The sequence below is a fragment of the Sciurus vulgaris genome (genome assembly GCF_902686455.1).
Source record: "Sciurus vulgaris genome assembly, chromosome: 3".
NCBI lineage: Eukaryota > Metazoa > Chordata > Mammalia > Rodentia > Sciuridae > Sciurus > Sciurus vulgaris.
In genome coordinates, this window is record NC_136463.1 from 159237131 (window position 1) to 159256598 (window position 19468).

At 36.9% G+C, this 19468-nt stretch overlaps 1 protein-coding gene across 1 annotated transcript in view; it reads right to left on the reverse strand.

The window, feature by feature from the left end:
• Positions 1 to 13809, reverse strand: part of DYTN (dystrotelin) — a gene marked incomplete at both ends in the record, with an annotated part of 63247 nt that extends 49438 nt beyond the window's left edge. The window contains 5 exons of the mRNA XM_079130398.1: positions 7626 to 7726; positions 8686 to 8771; positions 10154 to 10355; positions 13423 to 13497; positions 13800 to 13809. Coding sequence (XP_078986524.1) covers positions 7626 to 7726; positions 8686 to 8771; positions 10154 to 10355; positions 13423 to 13497; positions 13800 to 13809 — 474 coding nt within the window. The remainder of the gene's footprint in view (positions 1 to 7625; positions 7727 to 8685; positions 8772 to 10153; positions 10356 to 13422; positions 13498 to 13799) is intronic.
• Positions 13810 to 19468: the final 5659 nt, after the last annotated feature.

Below are 19468 nucleotides of genomic sequence, written 5' to 3' on the forward strand. Positions count from 1 at the left end.
ACTCATCAATCAAAAGACATAGACTGGCAGATTGGATTAAAAAGAAAGATCCAATAATATGCTGCCTGCAAGAGACTCATCTCATAGAAAGAGATACCCACAGGCTAAAGGTGAAATGATGGGAAAAAAAAAAAAATACCATGCACATGGACTCAGCAAAAAAGCCAGAGTATCCATCCTCATATCAGATAGTGTGGACTTCAAGCCAAAGTTAGTCAGAAGAGACAAAGAAGGACATTTCATACTGCTTAAGGGAAGCATAAATCAGCAAGACATAACAATCATAAATATCTATGCCCCAAAGAGTGGCTCATCCATGTATGTCAAACAAATCCTTCTCAATTCCAGAAATCAAATAGACCACAACACAATAATACTAAGTGATGTTAACACACCTCTCTTACCACTGGACAGATTCTCCAAACAAAAATTGAACAAAGAAACCACAGATCTCAATAACACAATCAATAATTTAGACTTAACGGACATATATAGAATATACCATCCAACAAGAGCGAATACACTTTCTTCTCGGCAGCACATGGATCCTTCTCTAAAATAGACCATATTTTATGCCACAAAGCTACTATTAGCAAATCCAAGAAGATAGAGATACTACCTTGTATTCTATCAGATCATAATGGATTGAAATTAGAAATAAATGACAGAATAAAAAACGGAAACTACTCCAACTCCTGGAGATTAAATAATATGCTATTGTATGATGAATGGATAACAGAAGACATCAGGAGGGAAATAAAAAAATTCTTAGAGGTAAACGAGAACAAAGATACATCATATCAAAATCTCTGGGACGCTATGAAAGCAGTACTTAAAGGAAAATTTATTTCATGGAGCGCATTCAATAAAAGAAGAAAAAAATCAACAAATAAACAACCTAACACTATAGCTCAGAGCCGTAGCAAAAGAAGAACAGAGCAACACCAAAAGTAGTAGAAGACAGGAAATAGTTAAAATCAGAGCTGAAATCAATGAAATTGAAGCAAAAGAAACAATTGGAAAAATTAACAAAATAAATAGTTGGTCCTTTGAAAAAATAAACAAAATTGATAAACCCTTAGCCACACTAACAAAGAGAAAGAGGCAGAAAACTCAAATTACTAAATTCCGGAATGAATAAGGAAATATCACAACAGACACAAGTGAAATACAAAACATAATTAGAAGCTATTTTGAAAATTTATACTCCAACAAAATAGAAAATCTTGAAGACAACAACAGATTTCCAGAGACATGAATTACCTAAACTGAACCAGGAGGACATACACAATTTAAATAGATCAATTTCAAGTAATGAAATAGAAGAAGTCATCAAAAGCCTACCAACAAAGAAAAGTCCGGGACCAGATGGGTTCTCAGGTGAGTTCTACAAAACCTTTAAAGAAGAGCTGATTCCAATACTTCTCAAAGTATTCCATGAAATAGAAGAGGAGGGAACCCTCCCAAACTCTTTCTATGAAGCCAATATCACCCTGACACCTAAACCAGACAGAGACACATCAAGGAAAGAAAATTTCAGACCAATATCCTTAATGAACATTGATGCAAAAATTCTCAACAAAATTTTAGCAAATTGCATACAAAAATATATTAAAAAGATAGTGCACCACGATCAACTGGATTTTATCTCAGGGATGCAAGGTTGGTTCAACATCAGGAAATCAATAAATGTAATTCACCATATCAACAAACTTAAAGTCAAGAATCACATGATTATTTCTATAGATGCAGAAAAGGCATTTGATAAAATACAGCATCCCTTCATGCTCAAACACTAGAAAAAATAGGAATAGTGGGAACATTCCTTAACATTGTAAAGGCCATCTATGCTAAGCCCATGGCCAATATCATTCTAAATGGTGAAAAATTGAAAACATTCCCCCTAAAAAATGGAACAAGGCAGGGATGCCCTCTTTCACCACTTCTATTCAACATTGTTCTTGAAACTCTAGCCAGAGCAATTAGACAGACCAAGGAAATTAATGTGATAAGAACAGGAAAAGAAGAACTCAAACAAACTATCCCTATTTGCTGATGACATGATTATATATTTAGAGGAAGTGGGAAATTCTACCAGAAAACTTTTGGAACTCATAAGTGAATTCAGTCAAGTAGCAGGATATAAGATCAATGCTCATAAATCTAATGCATTTTTATTCATAAGTAACAAATCCTCAGAAAGAGAAGTTAGGAAAACTACCCCATTCACAATAGCCTCGAAAAAAATAAAATACTTGGGAATCAATCTCACAAAAGAGATGAAAGACCTCTACAATGAGAACTATAGAACACTAAAGAAAGAAATTAAAGAAAGCCTTAGAAGATGGAAAGATCTCCCACGTTCTTGGATAGGCAGAATTAATATTTTCAAAATGGCCATACTACCAAAAGTGCTATACAGATTCAATGCAATTCCAGTTAAAATTCCAATGACATACTTCACAGAAATAGAGAAAGCAATCATGAAATTCATCTGGAAGAATAAGAAACCCAGAATAGCTTAAGCAATCCTTAGCAGGAAGAATGAAGCAGGGGGTATCGCAATACCAGAACTTCAACTATACTACAAAGCAATAGTAACACAAATGGCATGGCATTGATACCAAAATAGACAGGTAGAGCAATGGTACAGAATAAAGGACACGGACACAAACCCAAATAAATACAATTTTCTCATACTAGACAAAGATGCCAAAAATATGCAATGGAGAAAAGATAGCCTCTTCAACAAATGGTGCTGGGAAAACTGGAAATCCATATGCAACAGAATGAAACTAAATACCTATCTCTCACCCTGCACAAAAATCAACTCAAAATGGATCAAGGACCTTGGAATCAGACCAGAGACCCTGCAAATAATAGAAGAAAAAGTAGGTCCAAACCTTCAACTTGTCGGCTTAGGATCATACTTCCTTAACAGGACTCCCCTAGCACAAGAAATAAAATCAAGAATCAATAACTGGGATAGATTCAAACTAAAAAGTTTTCTCTCAGCAAAGGAAACTATCAGCAATGTGAAGAGAGAGCCTACGGAGTGGGAGAAAATCTTTGCCACTCATACTTCAGATAGAGCACTAATTTCCAGAATCTATAAAGAACTCAAAAAACTCTACACCAAGAATACAAATAATTGGACCAACAAATGGGCTAAGGAAATGAACAGACACTTCACAGAAGAAGATGTACAAACAATCAACAGATATATGAAAAAATGTTCAACATCTCTAGTAATAAGAGAAATGCAAATCAAAACTACCCTAAGATTTCATCTTACCCCAATTAGAATGGCGATTATCAAGAAAATAAGCAGCAATAGGTGTTGGGGAGGATGTGGGGAAAAAGGTACACTCATACATTTCTGGTGGGGCTGCAAATTAGTGCAGCCACTCTGGGAAGCAGTGTGGAGATTCCTCAGAAAACTTGGAATGGAACCACCATTTGACCCAGCTATCCCACTCCTTGGCCTATACCCAAAGGACTTAAAATCAGCATACTACAGAGATACAGCCACCTCAATGTTCATAGCTGCTCAATTCACAATAGTCAGATTGTGAAACCAAACTAGATTCCCCTCAATTGATGAATGGATAAAGAAACTGTGGTATATATATACAATGGAATATTACTCAGCCATAAAGAATAATAAAATTATGTCATTTGCAGGCAACTGGATGAAATTGGAGAATATCATGCTAAGTGAGATAAGCCAATCTCAAAAAACCAAAGGATGAATGATCTCGCTGATAATTGGATGATGACACATAATGGGGGGGGTAAGAAGGGGGCAAGAATGGAGGAAGGAGGGACTGTATAGAGGGAAAAGAATGGTGGCAGGGATGGGGGGAGGGGAAAATAACAGAATGAGTAAAAAACTATTACCTTATGTAAATTTATGATTGCACAAATGGTATGCCTCTACTTCATGTACAGAGAAACAAGATGCATCCCATTTGTTTACAATAAAAATAAATTTTAAAAAATCCTTATTTCTCACCATACAAAAATCAATTCAAGATGGATTAAAGGATTTAAACTTAAATGTAGGGCCTTAAACTAAGATTACAAAAAGAAAACAGAGAGAAAGCTCCTTGACATTGGACCGGGTAATGATATTTTGGATTTGACCCTGAAAGCACAGGTAACAAAAGCAAAAGGACACAAATGGAATTACATGAAACTAAAAAGCTGCACTGAAAAGGAAACAATCAGCAGAGTGGGAAGACACCTACGGAATGGGAGAAAATATTTGCAAGTTACATATCTGATAAGTGACTGATAGGCAAAATATATAAGGAACTCAAACAACTCAAAAGCAAGGAAACAATCTGATTAAAAAGTGGACAAAAGACAAGAATAGACATTTTTTAAAAGATGATATACAAATGTGATATATAAAAGTGTTCACGATCACTAAATCATAAGGGAAATGCAAATTAAAACCACAAAGGGATATCATCTCACACTTGTTAAAATGACCTTTATGGAAATAGGGAAAGTTATTAAATGTTGATGAGGATGTAGAGGAAAGGGAAGCTTTTGCACACTGTTGGGAATGTAAACCAGTATAACCACTATGGAAACTGCATAGACGTTTCTTGCAATATTAAAAATAGAACCGCCATATGATCCAGCAATCCCACATGGAGCATATATCCAAAAGAAATTAAACCAATCTGTTGAGGAGATATCTGCACTCCTGAATTTACTATGGCCTTATTCACAATAGCCAAGTTATGGAAGCAAGTTAAGGATGAGTGGATAAGGAATGTGTGGTATACATACACAATGGCGTACTATTTAGCCTTTAAAAGGAAGGAAATCCTGTTGTTTGCAACAACATGGATGAAGCTGCTGTGCATTTTGTTAAGTGAAATAAGTCAGGCACAGAAGACAAATACTGCATGATCTCACTTGTATGTGGAGCCCACAGAAGTTGATCTCATAGAAGTAGAGGGCGGAGTGGCATTTACCAGAGGCTGGCATGGTTAGTGGGGAGGAAGCATGGGAAGATGTTGGTCAAAAGTTAGGCGTGGTGACACACACCTGTAATTCCAGTTACTCGGGAGGCTGAGGTAGGAGGATCAGAAATTCAAGGCCAGCCTGGGCAACTTAGTGAGACCCTGCCCTAAAATAAAATAGAAAGGCAGGGGATGTAGTTCAGTGGTAGAGTGCTTGCCATCCTCAGTAGTTCCCAAAACCCCAATAATAATTTTAAAAAATCAAAGAAAGAGGGCAGTTTTTTCCAAACCATACCTCCTGCCTTTCCAAACCATACCTCCTGTCTTTCCAAACCATACTTCCTGTGATTTTGATAATATTCCTTCCTATCCCACCCCATCTCCATCATGATCATAAGGATTTTATGGAGTCTGGGGCTGATTACTATTTGAATGATCTTGAGAATATCTAGTTCAGACCATTGAGAAAAATGACAAAGAGGTACTGTGGTTTCACAAGACAGAACACAAAGGATGGGATTTTACAGAATCTGAAAGTAGAACAGAGAAATCCTTTAAACAAGTGAAAGCACGTGGGACAACAACCACTTACACACAAGACAATCTGGAGTTTGCTTAATATGTTTGTAAACCAGGTTCTTGCTTGGTTATTCCATTTCACATCAGTTTAACATAGAAAACAACCTATTTGCTTTAAGCAATTTAAATCTCTTCCTGATAAGGATAAAAACAATATCAAATTTGCACTTTCTTAAAATACTGGAAATTATGGGAATCTTAATTTTGGTATTCAATGTTGTATTTTATCTATGTCTTCATTAAGCATTTGTGGAAGACCTTTTGGCAATCAAGCACTGTTGGAGGCACTGGGGATGTTGGCATGAAGAACATGTAATTCTTAGGGCTGGGGAGATAGCTCAGCTGGTAGAGTGCTTGCCTTACAAGCACAAGGCCCTGAGTTCGATCCCCAGTACCACTAAAAAAAAAAAAAAAAAAAAAAGAACATGTAACTCTTATCCTCAAGAAACAAGGCACTCGAGTCTAGTGGGAAAGAATCCTGTAAAATTTGCCAACTGCTGTAATAAAGTCATGCACAGGGAGTTAAACTCTGAGTGAGGAGGTGACTACTATTTGATCATCTGAAAGATGAACAGTTTGTTAACTGGTAGGACAGGCGATGGAGCTACAGGGGATGGAAGTGTAGATGTCAAGTTTGGAGAAGGTGCATGTGTCAGGGACAATAAAGAGTTAAAAGGGTAGAAGAGGTGTAAAGTAAACCAAATGCTTTGGAATATGCAAAAGAGGCCACCGGTTACCTCTTCAACAGTGCTTAGGTGCTTATTTGAACCTACAGAGATAATGTATCACGCTGACTTGGAGTTTAACAATACTGTGGAGACTGGAGTTAACTTGTAGAAAACTAATGCCAATTATGGACCTGTAAATAAATTCTGTCCTGGTTGAGGGACAATCCCCTGCCCCAAATCAGTGTCCTATCCATCTGCAAATTCATTTTAATATTCCTAATCTTGCAGTTTGTTCTTTGCTTCCCTCCCCTCCACCTTCAGCTAGTTGTGACATTTTAAAGGTGCCTTATTTTGGGGGGGCATACCAGGGATTGAACTTAGGGACACTCAACCACTGAGCCACATCCCCAATGCTATTTTGCATTTTATTTAGAGACAGGGTCTCACTGAGTTGCTTAGTGCCTTGCTGTTGCTGAGGCTGGCTTTGAACTTGTGTTCCTACCGCCCAGCCTCCTGAGCTGCTGGGATTATAGGCGTGCGCCACCACTCCTGTCTAAAGGTGCCTTATTTTAATTAATAAATAAAGTGGATTTTTTTGACATTTTTCCTTTATATTTGTATAGGAATCATGATTTCACCTATTTTTAAAAAGAGGAGGATTGACTGAAATCACAAAAGCTTTGCTCGTGAGGCTAAGCAATCTAGGCTTTATCAAAGAGACATGAGTGGCCAGTAGGAATTCTAGGGAATGTGTTATAGTTTGGTTCTTTTGTGTTCTCCAAAGGCCCACGTGTTAAAGTCTTAGATCCCAGCTTGGTGCTATTGGAGGTGATGGAAGCTTAAAGAGGTGGGACCCAGTGGGAGGTTTTAAGTCTCTGCGGGTATATCATTGAAGGGAGTTGTGGGACCCTGGTCTCTTCCTCTCTCTGTGCTTCCTGATCTCTGTGCTTCCATAACGTAAAGAAAATCCTCTAACACAGAAGCCTGCCATTGCCATAGCCAAAACACAAGGGGCCAACTGACTGTAGACTGAAACTCTGAAAATGGTGAGTCAAAATAAACCTTTTCTTTTTTTTAAGTTGGTTATCTCAAGTATCTTGTTATTGTAATGGAAAGCTGACTAAACCAAGTGACATTTACATTTTGGAAAGGCCATGGTTCAGTTCAGAGGAAGAGATAGAGACGGGGAGGCTTCAGTTGGAGAAACCAGTTAGCATGCAAATGCAATAGATCAGATTCAAGTTAATGGGGCTTGTACTCAAATAATAGCACAGGCTTTACAGGGACAAGATTGCATGGAAAGCAAATATAGAATTGACACAATAAAAACCAGATTCTTTGATAATACATGTGGCTAACGTAACTGAAACAAAGTTAGAATTAAGTATTAGGGGCTTACCTGCTGTAGATCTTTTAGTAGGTTTCTCAAAGTCTTTCGAGTCATGCGTGCCCCAGAATCATAATTTCCCTTGTTATTTTCTGCATATAGCTGAAAAAGAGCTGGACAGGTAATCAGGGGAAGAAATCTTTAAGTTGTTACCCTTTGGATGTGAGGTGTCCCCCATTGTGAGACAATGCAAGACGGTTCAGAGGAGAAATGATTGGGTTGTGAGAGTCTCAACCCAATCAGTGAATTAATCTCCTGATAGGGTTAACTGAGTAGTAACTGAAGTGATAGGGTGTGGCTGGAGGAGTTGGGAATTGGGATCATGCTTTGGGGCACACATTTGTATTTGGGGAGTGAACTTTCCCTCTGCTTCCTGACAGTGATGTGAGCCACTTCCTTCTGCCACACTCTTCACCATGATCTTCAGCCCTGAGGAATGGAGCCATCTGCCTAGGGACTGAGACCTCTGAAACTATGAGCCCTCAAATAATTTTTTCCTCCTCTAAAATTGTTCTGGTCAGGTCTTTCAGTCACAGGGTTGAAAAAGCTGACTAAAACAAAGTTGAATACTTGTATTCTTGAACAGTGTGTGCTCTAAACTCAGATTTTTTGTGAGTGTGGTGAGAAAGGAAGGTAGAGTTATATTCTTGATAATTTGCTTGCTCTTTTGAGGGCCTCCAGTCTAGATCACTGGAATACTAATGAAAACCCATTCACATTTCAAGTCCTTGGTAGTTCAGCTTTTCTATGAGGAGATCATGAGGTTGGTAAATGGTGATGTGAAGATGATCCCAGTCTTTAAAGAACAATAATTAGTGGTGTCTGAATAATCCCTAAACAACCAAACGTGAAAGGCAAAGAAGCAATGCATAATTAGAAAGCATTGATCATTAAAAAAGAGTCCCAATTTCTCCTACTCTTAAATATTTTTCTTAAATCAAAACAAGCCAGTCATGCTGAGAACATGCTGAAGAAAGAGTCTTTATGACAGGGATATACGAGTGGGTGGAGAAGATAATGCACTGGGGATGGGTGGTGGGGGTTAAGAATACACAAAACTCCTATAGGTTACCTCTATATTTTGTAAGAGGGCTGTCCCCGGAGAGAACAATTAGGGCAGCAGCCACAGGCAGAATCTTGAGGAAACCTGTTCCTGTGCTGCATGGAACATATCACAGAGACAAGAATGGGAGGGGCAGGGTTAATAGAGGTGAAGTGGTTTAATAAAAAAATACAACTGTTAGTGGACATTTCTCACATGGTGGCATAAGTTCTAGTTTTTATGGCCTCTTTTCCTATATCTAGAATTTGACAGAACAGAGCATTGATTTAAAATGTTTCAGCATTCATTCATTCATTCAATCAATCAACAAATATTTATTGGATGCCTCTGTGTTGAGCACTGTTCTGTGGACTGGGGATGATGGGTTATATCTTGTCCTCGTGGAGCAGGTGGTCTTACTTCCTCAGATGCAGCTGCATGGAAACCAAACGAGGACCCAAAGGAGCAAAAATGCAAAAAAAGAAAAAAATAAAACAAAACAAAACCCAACCAACCAACCAACCAAAAAAACAACACCCCGCCAAAAAACAAAAACAAAAACAAACAAACAAACAAACAACAACAACAAAAAACAATAAAATTCACCAGTTCACTGACCCTAGCTCAGAGCCTAATCATCTTTAACCCACTGGCTGAATTTATCTGCAAAACAATTTATCAAAGCCTGGACAACTGTTATAAACAAGCATAGTAGTTGAAATGATACTATGGAGTTTGATGTTTAAGGAGGCTAAACTTATGAAAAAAAAAATTGAATTTGTCCAGTAGTTCAAATTGTGCTTGCCTCTGGGAGGTCAGCTTCTGGGTAATAGTTCTTCTCTATAGTATTTTTCTGTACTTTCTAAATGTTTTGTATTCACTGATTTTTTAAAAATGTTCATTCTAAAGGAAGAGGTCTACGGAATCAATATTACATAAGTAAATCAAACCTAGGAGGGACAGAAGAATGCAAAAGCTACAACTCAGCAAAACATATAACATATACACACACACACATACACACTCACACACAGATTAGCAAAGTACAGGTAATAACTCTTGGACATGGTCTAAACTGGTCTATAGGTTAGTCATTCAGGTACTTGTTATTCAACTGCATTCAATTCAACAACTTAACTACTAACGAATTACAAAGTAATGAGCATGGAAACACACTTTGAGGGAGTCAAGAGCGAAATGTAACTCTTTATATATAAAGATGTATAATACCCCTTGCAAAAAGTATGCATATCTCTGAAGCATAGTGTGGATTTTTTTCCCTCCTTGTTATCCAGGGGTCATTTATACTAGTGACCAGGATAAGCATTTCCTTCTCTGTTCTCTTCCTAAATGAGTAATAAATTTGTGGAAAACAGACCAACAAATAAGACTTATTTTATACCAAACCTCAAGCAAACATCACAGAACACCCAATGGTCAATGACTAGTGGCAACTAAACATTGTCTTGAAGTCTTGGTGTGACATTCACATCCTCACCTGTCATACATCATCTGGAGAAGGCTCAGAATGAGTTCAGAAGCTCTGGGATTCACCTCTCCTGATTTTCCTTCCTTAGTTCTCTGAAACAGCTCTTGAAGTGCCTGAAGAAGCTGATGGACAGAAAGGGAGCTCTCCCTGGCTTCCCAGAAACTTCCATGTAGAAAAACCTGCTCAATCAGGGAGCTGTCGATCAAGTCTACTGTAGGAATCAAATGAAGAACTGAACCTTCTTTTCTGATGATAACAAATGACTTCATATAAAGCAAATGTCTTCTAGTGTTTAAGCAAGCAAGACTTTTTTTTTTTTTTTTTTTTGGCTGCTATTTTCCTTAAAGGAATTAAATATGACCACTATTCGAACATGTTTTGTGTGTAATTCGGGCATTTCTATTCTGACAGTCAAAGTGATTTTGGAAAAGTGCATCTGTTGGTGAAGCATAGTTAAAACATTATTGCCAGGATATTTTCTAGGATGCCATTTTATAGAACAAAGTTAAAAGGAGAAGAAAAAATTTGAGAAATAAGCCTTCCAAGGAAGTTTTAAGATGCTATAGTGATTAAGTTGGGGAAAGTGTGTGTGTGTTTGTGTGTGCAGCACTGGGGATTGAACCCACGGGTCTCTACCACTGGGCTACATCCCCAGCCCTTTTTTAAATTTTATTTTGAGACAGGCTGTCATGAGGTGGGCCTAGAATTTGTGATCCTGCTGTCTCAGCCTCCTAGGTTGTTGGGATTACAGGCGTGCACCACTGCACCCAACAGAAAATATTTTCATAATTTGCTTTTGGTGGACTGGAAAAGCTTACCTTTCATTTTCAAATAGAGCTTTTCCTGTCAGTAACCTAGCTTCAGGAGGACTATCTTGGGTTAAGATGCAATTGCCATAGTAACAAAACAAACAAAACAAAACAGTGATCTTTGTAAAAGCAGTTGTTGAATTATTGATTCTTTAGGTTCCACACTTGCCTCAGCAAAATCACCTTTTTGATCTTGGTTCCATCAATATTAATATCTAGAGAAGGCACTTAATAAAACTAGAACTGCTTACAAAAAATAATGATTTCTCACACACACACACACACACACACACACCATTTTCTGAAAATTTTACAAAGCAATGAAAAGAAAGAAGAATGAAATAGAAGTAACTCTTATTTTATTGCAGACAGAGGATGACAGGCAAAATTGATAAACACCCCCTGTGCCATCCAAGGAATGGTGATGTCAAGAGCATCAAGAATGGTTGGCATTTAAAACACTCCAGCCTGTGAAAGGATAAAACTCCATGTTTCTCTCTACTTCGTAAATCATTCTCACAGATAAGAAATCTAGCAAGTATAATAAAAATTCTTATTTGTTTTCTGATACTGCTTTTTAAGGGGAGAGTTAAGGAACATGTTTCCAAAATGTGACTTAAATAAAAATCTGGCTGCAGGTGGCAGAGGCTGTAAACTCTTCCATCATTATTCAATCACAAACCCTATCGCCTGGACCTGGCATCCTGAACATGGGGTGTTTTGTCTTTTGCTGAGAGTTCTGTACTACAGCAAACCAGATAATGGTACTGTCCATTAATCTCACCATGAGATTTACACAGCGATAGTCTCCAGATCCTGCTACTTGGAGTTCGTGTTTTATCTCAGGTTTGGGTCATTTTGTTTTCGAATGTTTGTTTGAATATCATTTCTAGGTCGAATTTTTTCAACCACTGATTTTATGTATTGCTAATGTTTCTCATGAGTATTACATACGTTCACTGTTTCTGAAGCCAGGATAACAAAAAGTTTAAATAAGTACATCCTCCATTTACACTCTCTATTTCTAGGTACTAATGATGGAGACTTACTGTGAACTTTCACTACTAACTTTCTTTAATGGGAGGAAATCTCCAGGAAAATGGCATAATTGGGGATTAAATTTTTAATAAGCACATTCTGCCTTTTGTTTATTCCTATAATAAATAATAGTTTCAAAAGAGTATGTATAAAACAATGATCAAAAACATTTTTTTTTTGCAAAGCCCAAAATCCCTTCTTTGGATAAATCTGGTACAGAAGCACATTATGGAAAAGAGAGATGAACAGGGTGTTCTTTTTGAGGGCATGGCTGTTGAGTATGCCCACCCTGCCTGCACCTCTCCTGCCCACCTTGCTAACCCTGTTGTACCCTACCTCACATCATGTATGCTTCATGAAGCATAATTTGAAAACCATTGGTCTATATAACTTATTAGCTAGATTGAAAGTGTAGAAAAATTATAACCTTCAATAGAAGTGCCATCTATATAATACAACTTCTTTTAAGTCTGACATAAGTGTCAAAATAATTTTTCATGAAGTGATTATTCTAATGCAATGAAAAATGTGGGAAACTAATAATATTCCATATACTAAATGCCTGTTGTTTTACATAGCTAGGACCCAATTTATTTCATTTTGGAAAAATTTTACAGAATAAATATTTTTGATATAATTTACCTAGATAATGATATAAGAAAAGAAAATCATAACATTTAATCAGTTAAAAATGTAACTCAAAGAGTTCTCAAGGAATTCTCTAGAAAATTTTAAAATTTATGGCCTATTGATCATGCATTTGAACCTTTGGTTTTGCATGTTCAGATATAGATAAAACACAAAACTTAAAAATGCAATTATCTGATAGAAGTAATTTAAAATTTTTATATTTAAACATGTAAGTACAGATTCTAAATTAATTTTTTGTAATTTGATTTTGTGTTGATTATCGTGTTGACACCAAAAATGTTTTCAGAAACCACATAGGAAAATTTAAAAAAACAAAACTAAACTCCTAAACCACAATTCTTTTCTATTGCCAATGAAGCTATGTGTGGGTTGAATGCACAGGTCCAGCCTTTCAAGAGACCAGCAGTTACTTGCATTGGGTAAGTTCTACTTTCTCTATGAATTTTAAAAAATCATTTTTATTTAGCTTTTAATTTTTTACAGATTGCATTTTGATTCATTGCTCACAAATGGGGTACATCATTTCATTTCTATGGTTATACACAATGTAGATTCATACCATTCGTGTAATCATACATGTACATAGGGACATGATATCTGTCTCATTCCAACATTTTTCATACCCCCTTCCCTCTCATTTCCTTCTACATAATCTAAAGTTCCCCCATTCTTCTCTCACTCCCCACACCCCACCCCCATTATATATCATTCTCCACTTATCATTATATCACACATCATCAGGATTATTATTCCAAGTGTTACAAAAGAGCTTGTACTTACATTGGCACAAAGTTTGAACTGATTGTAATTTGAAGGCCGTTCTATACATGGAATTCTCAATATTATTAAGAGTATCTGTAAAGAAAGCATGAAATTTCATGGATAAAGGAGTCTCACTGTGTAAATACCATGTCCCAGAGGGAATGATAGAGTTCATGTAAGCATACTTTATTTTGCAGGTGAAAAAATTAAAACAAAGAGCTCTCTTTTCTACCTGGAAATAAATAATAATGGACTCATAGTTTTCTAGGGCTACAAGTGACCCTAAAGAGTACTCTGCAAATCCACAAAAAGAAGTCCACCAAAAAGTGGGGAGTTGGCTGACTTTTTTGTATAAGAAGGGAAAGGCCTTGTGAAACAAGACAGAAAAACTGTACTTATGGCCATCCGATGCTTGTCAAAGGGACCAAAAATATATGTTGGAGAAAACAACCTTTTTAACCAATATTGCTGGGAAAACTCAATATCCATATGTAGAAGAATGAAATTAGATCCCTGTCTCTCATCCTGCACGAAAGTCAAACCAAAATGGATCAAGGACTTAGAAATTAGCCCAGAAATTTTGCAACTCCTAAAAGAAAACATAGAAGCAACACTCCATTATATTAGTACAGACACGAACTTCTTCGACAAGATCCCTAAAGTTCAAGAAAAAGTGAAGAATCAGTAAGTGGATGTCATCGAATTAAACAGCATCTACACAGCAAAGGAAACAAGAGTGTGAAGAGAGAGTCTACAGAATGGGAAAACATCTTTACCAGTTGTTCCTCTGACAGGGGATTGATATCTAGAATATATAAAGAACTCAAAAAACTCAATGCCGTAAAATCAAATAACTCAATCAATAAATGGGGAAAAGAACTAAGCAGACATTTCTCAAGAATAAACACAAATGGCCAACAAATGTATAAAAAATGTTCAACATCTCTAGCAGTCAGGAAAATGCAAATCAAAACTAAGATTTCATCTTGCTCCACTCTGAATGACAATTATGAAGAACAAAATAATAATAAATACTGATTAGAATGTAGGGAAAAAGGTACACTGATACATTGTTGATAGGAATGCAAAATAGTGAAACCACTGAGGAAAGCAGTATAAGATTCCTCAAAACACTAGGAACAGAACCACCATAAGACCAAGCTATACCACTCCTTGATATTTAACCAACAGAACTAAAATTAGCATACAATAGTGAAACAGACACTTTAATGTTTACAGCAGCACAAGTCACAATAGTCAAATTATGTAACCAAGCCATATGCCTGTCAATGGATGAAAGGATCAAGAAAACATGGTATACATACACAATGGAGATGTACTTAGAAAGAAGAATGATAGAATAGCATTTGCTGCTAAATGGATGGAAATGGAGAACTAAATGCTAAGTGAAATAAGCCAGACTCGAAAAATCAAGGGTCGAATGTTTTCTCTCATATGTGGAAGGTAAAGTAAACTAAGAGAAAGAAGGAGATGGGGATGGTCAGATACCATAAATATACAGGAGAGATCAGTGGGGTGGAAGGTAGAGAATGAGAAGGGGGAAAGAAGGATGGGGAAGGAAGGAAATATGAAATGAAACTAACAGTATCATGTTCTATGCATATAAAAGGGTTCCAAAAGGGGATTTTACACACACACACACACACACACACACACATATATATATATATATAGAAAGGATGAATCAAGAATAAATAAATAAAGGAATAAAAGGAAGACAAATGGAGTAGAGGAATGAGAATAGGGGGTGAGAAGAGAGGAGGAAAAGACGAGTTGGAGGAATGGGAATTGAAATCAAATTCCTTAAATGTGTGATTTTGTCAAAATGAACCCAACCACTATGTATAACTATAATGCTCTAATAATAAAGAAGCATGTAGAATATAAACTCAACTTTGTCACTATATTCCAGTCTTATATGTACACACATTTTTTATGCAAAAGTAAAAATGACCAAAAACTGTCTACATACTCAAGTATTTAGCAAGTATTTATTGAGCTCTTCTATGGCTTGAGTCTAGGTCCTTGAAATACAGTGGTTAATGAAACAGATAAAAATTCTCACCTGTGAAGAGTTTAACTTTAGTTAGCAGTTGGCATCTCTGAATTCTTGAATTATTAGTGTTTTTAGTTATTTTCTACTGTTTGCTATTATCCAGGTGGTCTATAAAAAGCATGTTATTTTTTATAATAAAAAAGAATTATTAGTGGATCTTATTTCAAGTTCGTATCACCTTCGCTGCAGTGATGGCCAGTGGTTCTGAGCACTTTCCATCACTGATAATATGTTTTTCCATTTCACCATGAGAAGGAGAGGAGACAGCTCTGAAGCCAGAGCTAATTCTAATTCTATTGTTTCCTTTTCTTTTGGGGGAAATTAATTTAGTTTTTGATCTCCAGTTTCTTTATCAGATAGATAGGGAATATAATACATTCCTCAAATGTATGATTTAAATAAGAGAGTGAAGGTAATATACTTACTAAATGGTTTTCCTTACTTTCCCACAGCTTATATCTTCAATCTTCCAAAATGTGATTTTTATTTAGTTTAAGAGATATGTAAAGTCTCACAACAGAGCTTTTTGTTGTCTCATAACAGAGGTGTGCTTTTTTTGTTGTCTAAGACTGAAATAATCAGTCATCATATCTAGCAAAATTAAAAACTATAAAGTAGACTTCATCATTTGATCATATTTTTAATGTTATTCAGGAAAGCTTTAAAAGGTCTTACACATTGATTGTTTAGCTTTTAGGGACTTAAATTACCTGTTCTATTTGATTATTGTTGGCATACAGCACTGGTCCTAAAAGTGTATTTCTGGGCAAACAGCATCAGTATTATTAACCTGGGAACTTGTTAGAAATGCAAATTCTCAACAAGACTCTAGCAAGTGTCAAGCCTGTCCTGTAGAGGTGAGACCAAGCGCATTGCTTTAACAGGCCCTTGAGGACATGATGTAAACTAAATCCCATGTAAACTGAAGTTTGTAAACTATTGGTATAAAGGGAATTTCTTGATTTCAGTACAGTTGTCTTGGAGTTAACTTGCAAATGATTCTTAGGGATTATCTACAAAGACAGTTAAATCTTCTGCAAAACCTGATATCATCGTTTTCCTTTCCAATTTTTATACTCTGTGAGTTTGTGTGTGCATAGATTGGAATTCCCAAGTAGGAATAGCAGATAAAATTCAATCCATTACTCTGTGACAAATCCAACCACTGATAGCAGAGGGCTATTTGGCTAGGGTCTGTCAAGGAGTCCTGGCCTTACTTGCAACAGAGTGGAGAGGGAAGTGATGATTCTCATGCTCTACATTTTATTTGCTTGCTTTGGAGAAATGACATATCAGTGCTGATACCTAGAATTCTTGGGGTTTCCCTCCCCTAACTTTAAAAGAGTTGTAAAATATATTAGTTGACATGTAATCAATATAAAATTATTAATGAATTAATTAAAATTATGAAATTGTTAATGAATTATTAAGCCCTTGAAATTCTATGTCTCTTTTATATTTGTAGCCCATCTCAATTCAGACTAGCCACATTTTGATTGCTCAATAAGCTGCATGTGGCCAGTGGCTACCTATGGACAGCTCAGTTTTTGAGAATATTGGGAGGGGAAGCTGTTCAAGGTTCTGAAGAGGCCTTCAGTTTTTGCTTCTGCAGCTGGGGTCAGGGCTGTGAGTTGGGCTAAGCTAGAGATTTAGGAGTCATTGATGTTGGATGTGGGCAATACCATGTCCTTTAATCAGATTGTCTAGGTAGAACATATTTAGTTAAGAGAAAATTGGGCTAAGTAATGACACCCTGAGGAACATAATCATCTAAGTAGCAGAGGAGGAAAGAGAAACCTAAGAGGACTGAGAAGGGAAAGACAAAGAAACGAGGAGAGCAACAGATGAAATGCCAAGGAAGATAAGTTTCAGAAAGTAGAGACAAGCCAAAGCTTCACTACCTGCAAGCTACAAGAACCTCAATTGTGAGCTGAAAAGTAGCCTCTGTTTTTAATGATTTACTCGATCTTTGGAAATCTTTGCAAGAGCAGCTTTGGTGGAATCGGTGGCGGGGGGTGGGGTGGGGCGAGGAACATCAAATTGCAGTGGATTGAGCAATGAATGTAAGATGAAGAGAAAGCCTATAATTGGCAATTTTTTCAAGATCTTTAATCTGAAGAGATCATAAGAGAGTCATAATTAAACACCATATAAAATGAAAATAGGTTTTCAAAGGCAGGAGAGATACTAGAATGCATGTATGGGTCAGGGAGAAGGAGCCAGGACTACTTTCAAATTTAACCATCAGTTGACTGCCATAAAACTCAGGCAACTGGGAGTAAGTGGCCGGTGTGTTGGGGAAGTTTTGTGATTAGAAACAATCAGTCCTTCAGCCTTTGCTAAGTGGGCCCAGGGCAAAAATAAAATGAGGGACTGCTCAGTGGTTTTCATTGATTCAAACATATGTGACAAGGTCATTCATGATTATGGCTATAAGAATTTTTTCTTATTAATTCAGCAACGGGAGAATTTAAAGATTGAAGAGATAATGTTTCCATGCCCATTTCTTTATGTGTTTCAAGGTCTAAGCTCTTTTTTCTCCTTGGGGAGATCTAAAAGTTGTTTTGAATTTAAGGATTCATTCTTGAAGTCTACTTACTCAGGCATAAGTATGAAAGGAGAGACAGTCCCATCAAAGAACTGATCTGTAGTTTTCCTGGAGTTGGGAGAGAGGTAAAGCCTGGATAGAAGTTAGGATTGGGGGATCAGGAAATGTTTCCAGGACTGCCCTTATCATAGGTGTTCTAGTGGAAGGAATGACAGCATTGCATGATCAGGGAGACCAGAGACTAGGGGTGGCAAGCTCTTCTGTGTCCATTCTTGACACAGAGCCTCATGTCTCCAAGTGAACCCCCAAATCAAAGACAAAATGTATAGCAAGTGACAGCCATGACAGATTAACAATCAGATTGGGCCTCTGAAAAGTGTTCAGGATAAAAGTCTTAGAAGTTTCTATCTGTCTCCAAAGGATGATTCCTTCCCAAACTTGGTCTAAAGTTCATAGTGAAGTGCAATGACTTGATTTGGTTTGGAAAATGAACCTTCAGTGTGTGAGTAAGTTTTTACTGTTACACATATGGATATTGAGCTCTATGTACTATACCAAACCACTGAAAGTGGTGCGGTGTCATAGTGCTGAATCAGGCCAGACTCTACTTTAAGGAGATTCAGCATACCTGAACTGACTGTCAGCTCTCTGTATCCCGAGTTTCTATATCCATGCATTCAATCAGCCGAGGATCAAAAATATCAGAAAAAAATTACATCTATACCGAACATAGACAGATTTTTTTACCTTGTCATCAGTCCTTAAACAATATAAAACAATATAGTTTGACAACTATTTACGTAGCAGTTACATTTTATTATGTATTCTGATAGACCTAGAGATGATTTTCAGTATACAGGAGAAGACATGCAAATATCATGAACATTTTACATAGGGGCATTGAACATCTGCAGATTTGCATATCTGTAGGGGATCCTGGGACAAATCCTCTGTGGATAACAAGGAAAAGCTAACTGCATTGATTCAGCGATTGATATTATGAGTCAAAGACACCTACATAAGGTGAATGTAGGCTGTGCACACATATTCCTGTTAAACAACAGATCCTGTTCAAGGACCCTCCATTTCTGTTCTTTATTTCCCCCAAGTGTGAACCTATTAAAGAACCCACAGTTCACTGTACATCTTTTGCTATTCAGTATCTCCTTGTTTTAAAAATGCTTAGTTTTCAGAGAAGAATCTAATGTTAGCAAATGGGAGAGGTCAGAAACCTCTCTAGAAATGTGCATAAGAGTGTGGAAATAATTGACAAGATGTGAGGCCCAGCATTATTTGCTCCTCTGGAAATTGGCCAGTTTTGTGCCCCGGTTTCTCTCAGATGCAATAAGTGGACACAGGAATCAGCAAACCAGGGTTTCTGCAGGTTCCCAGAGGCAGCTTTTGGTGGAGGAGCTCTGTAGCTGCCTGTAGCTGCCTGC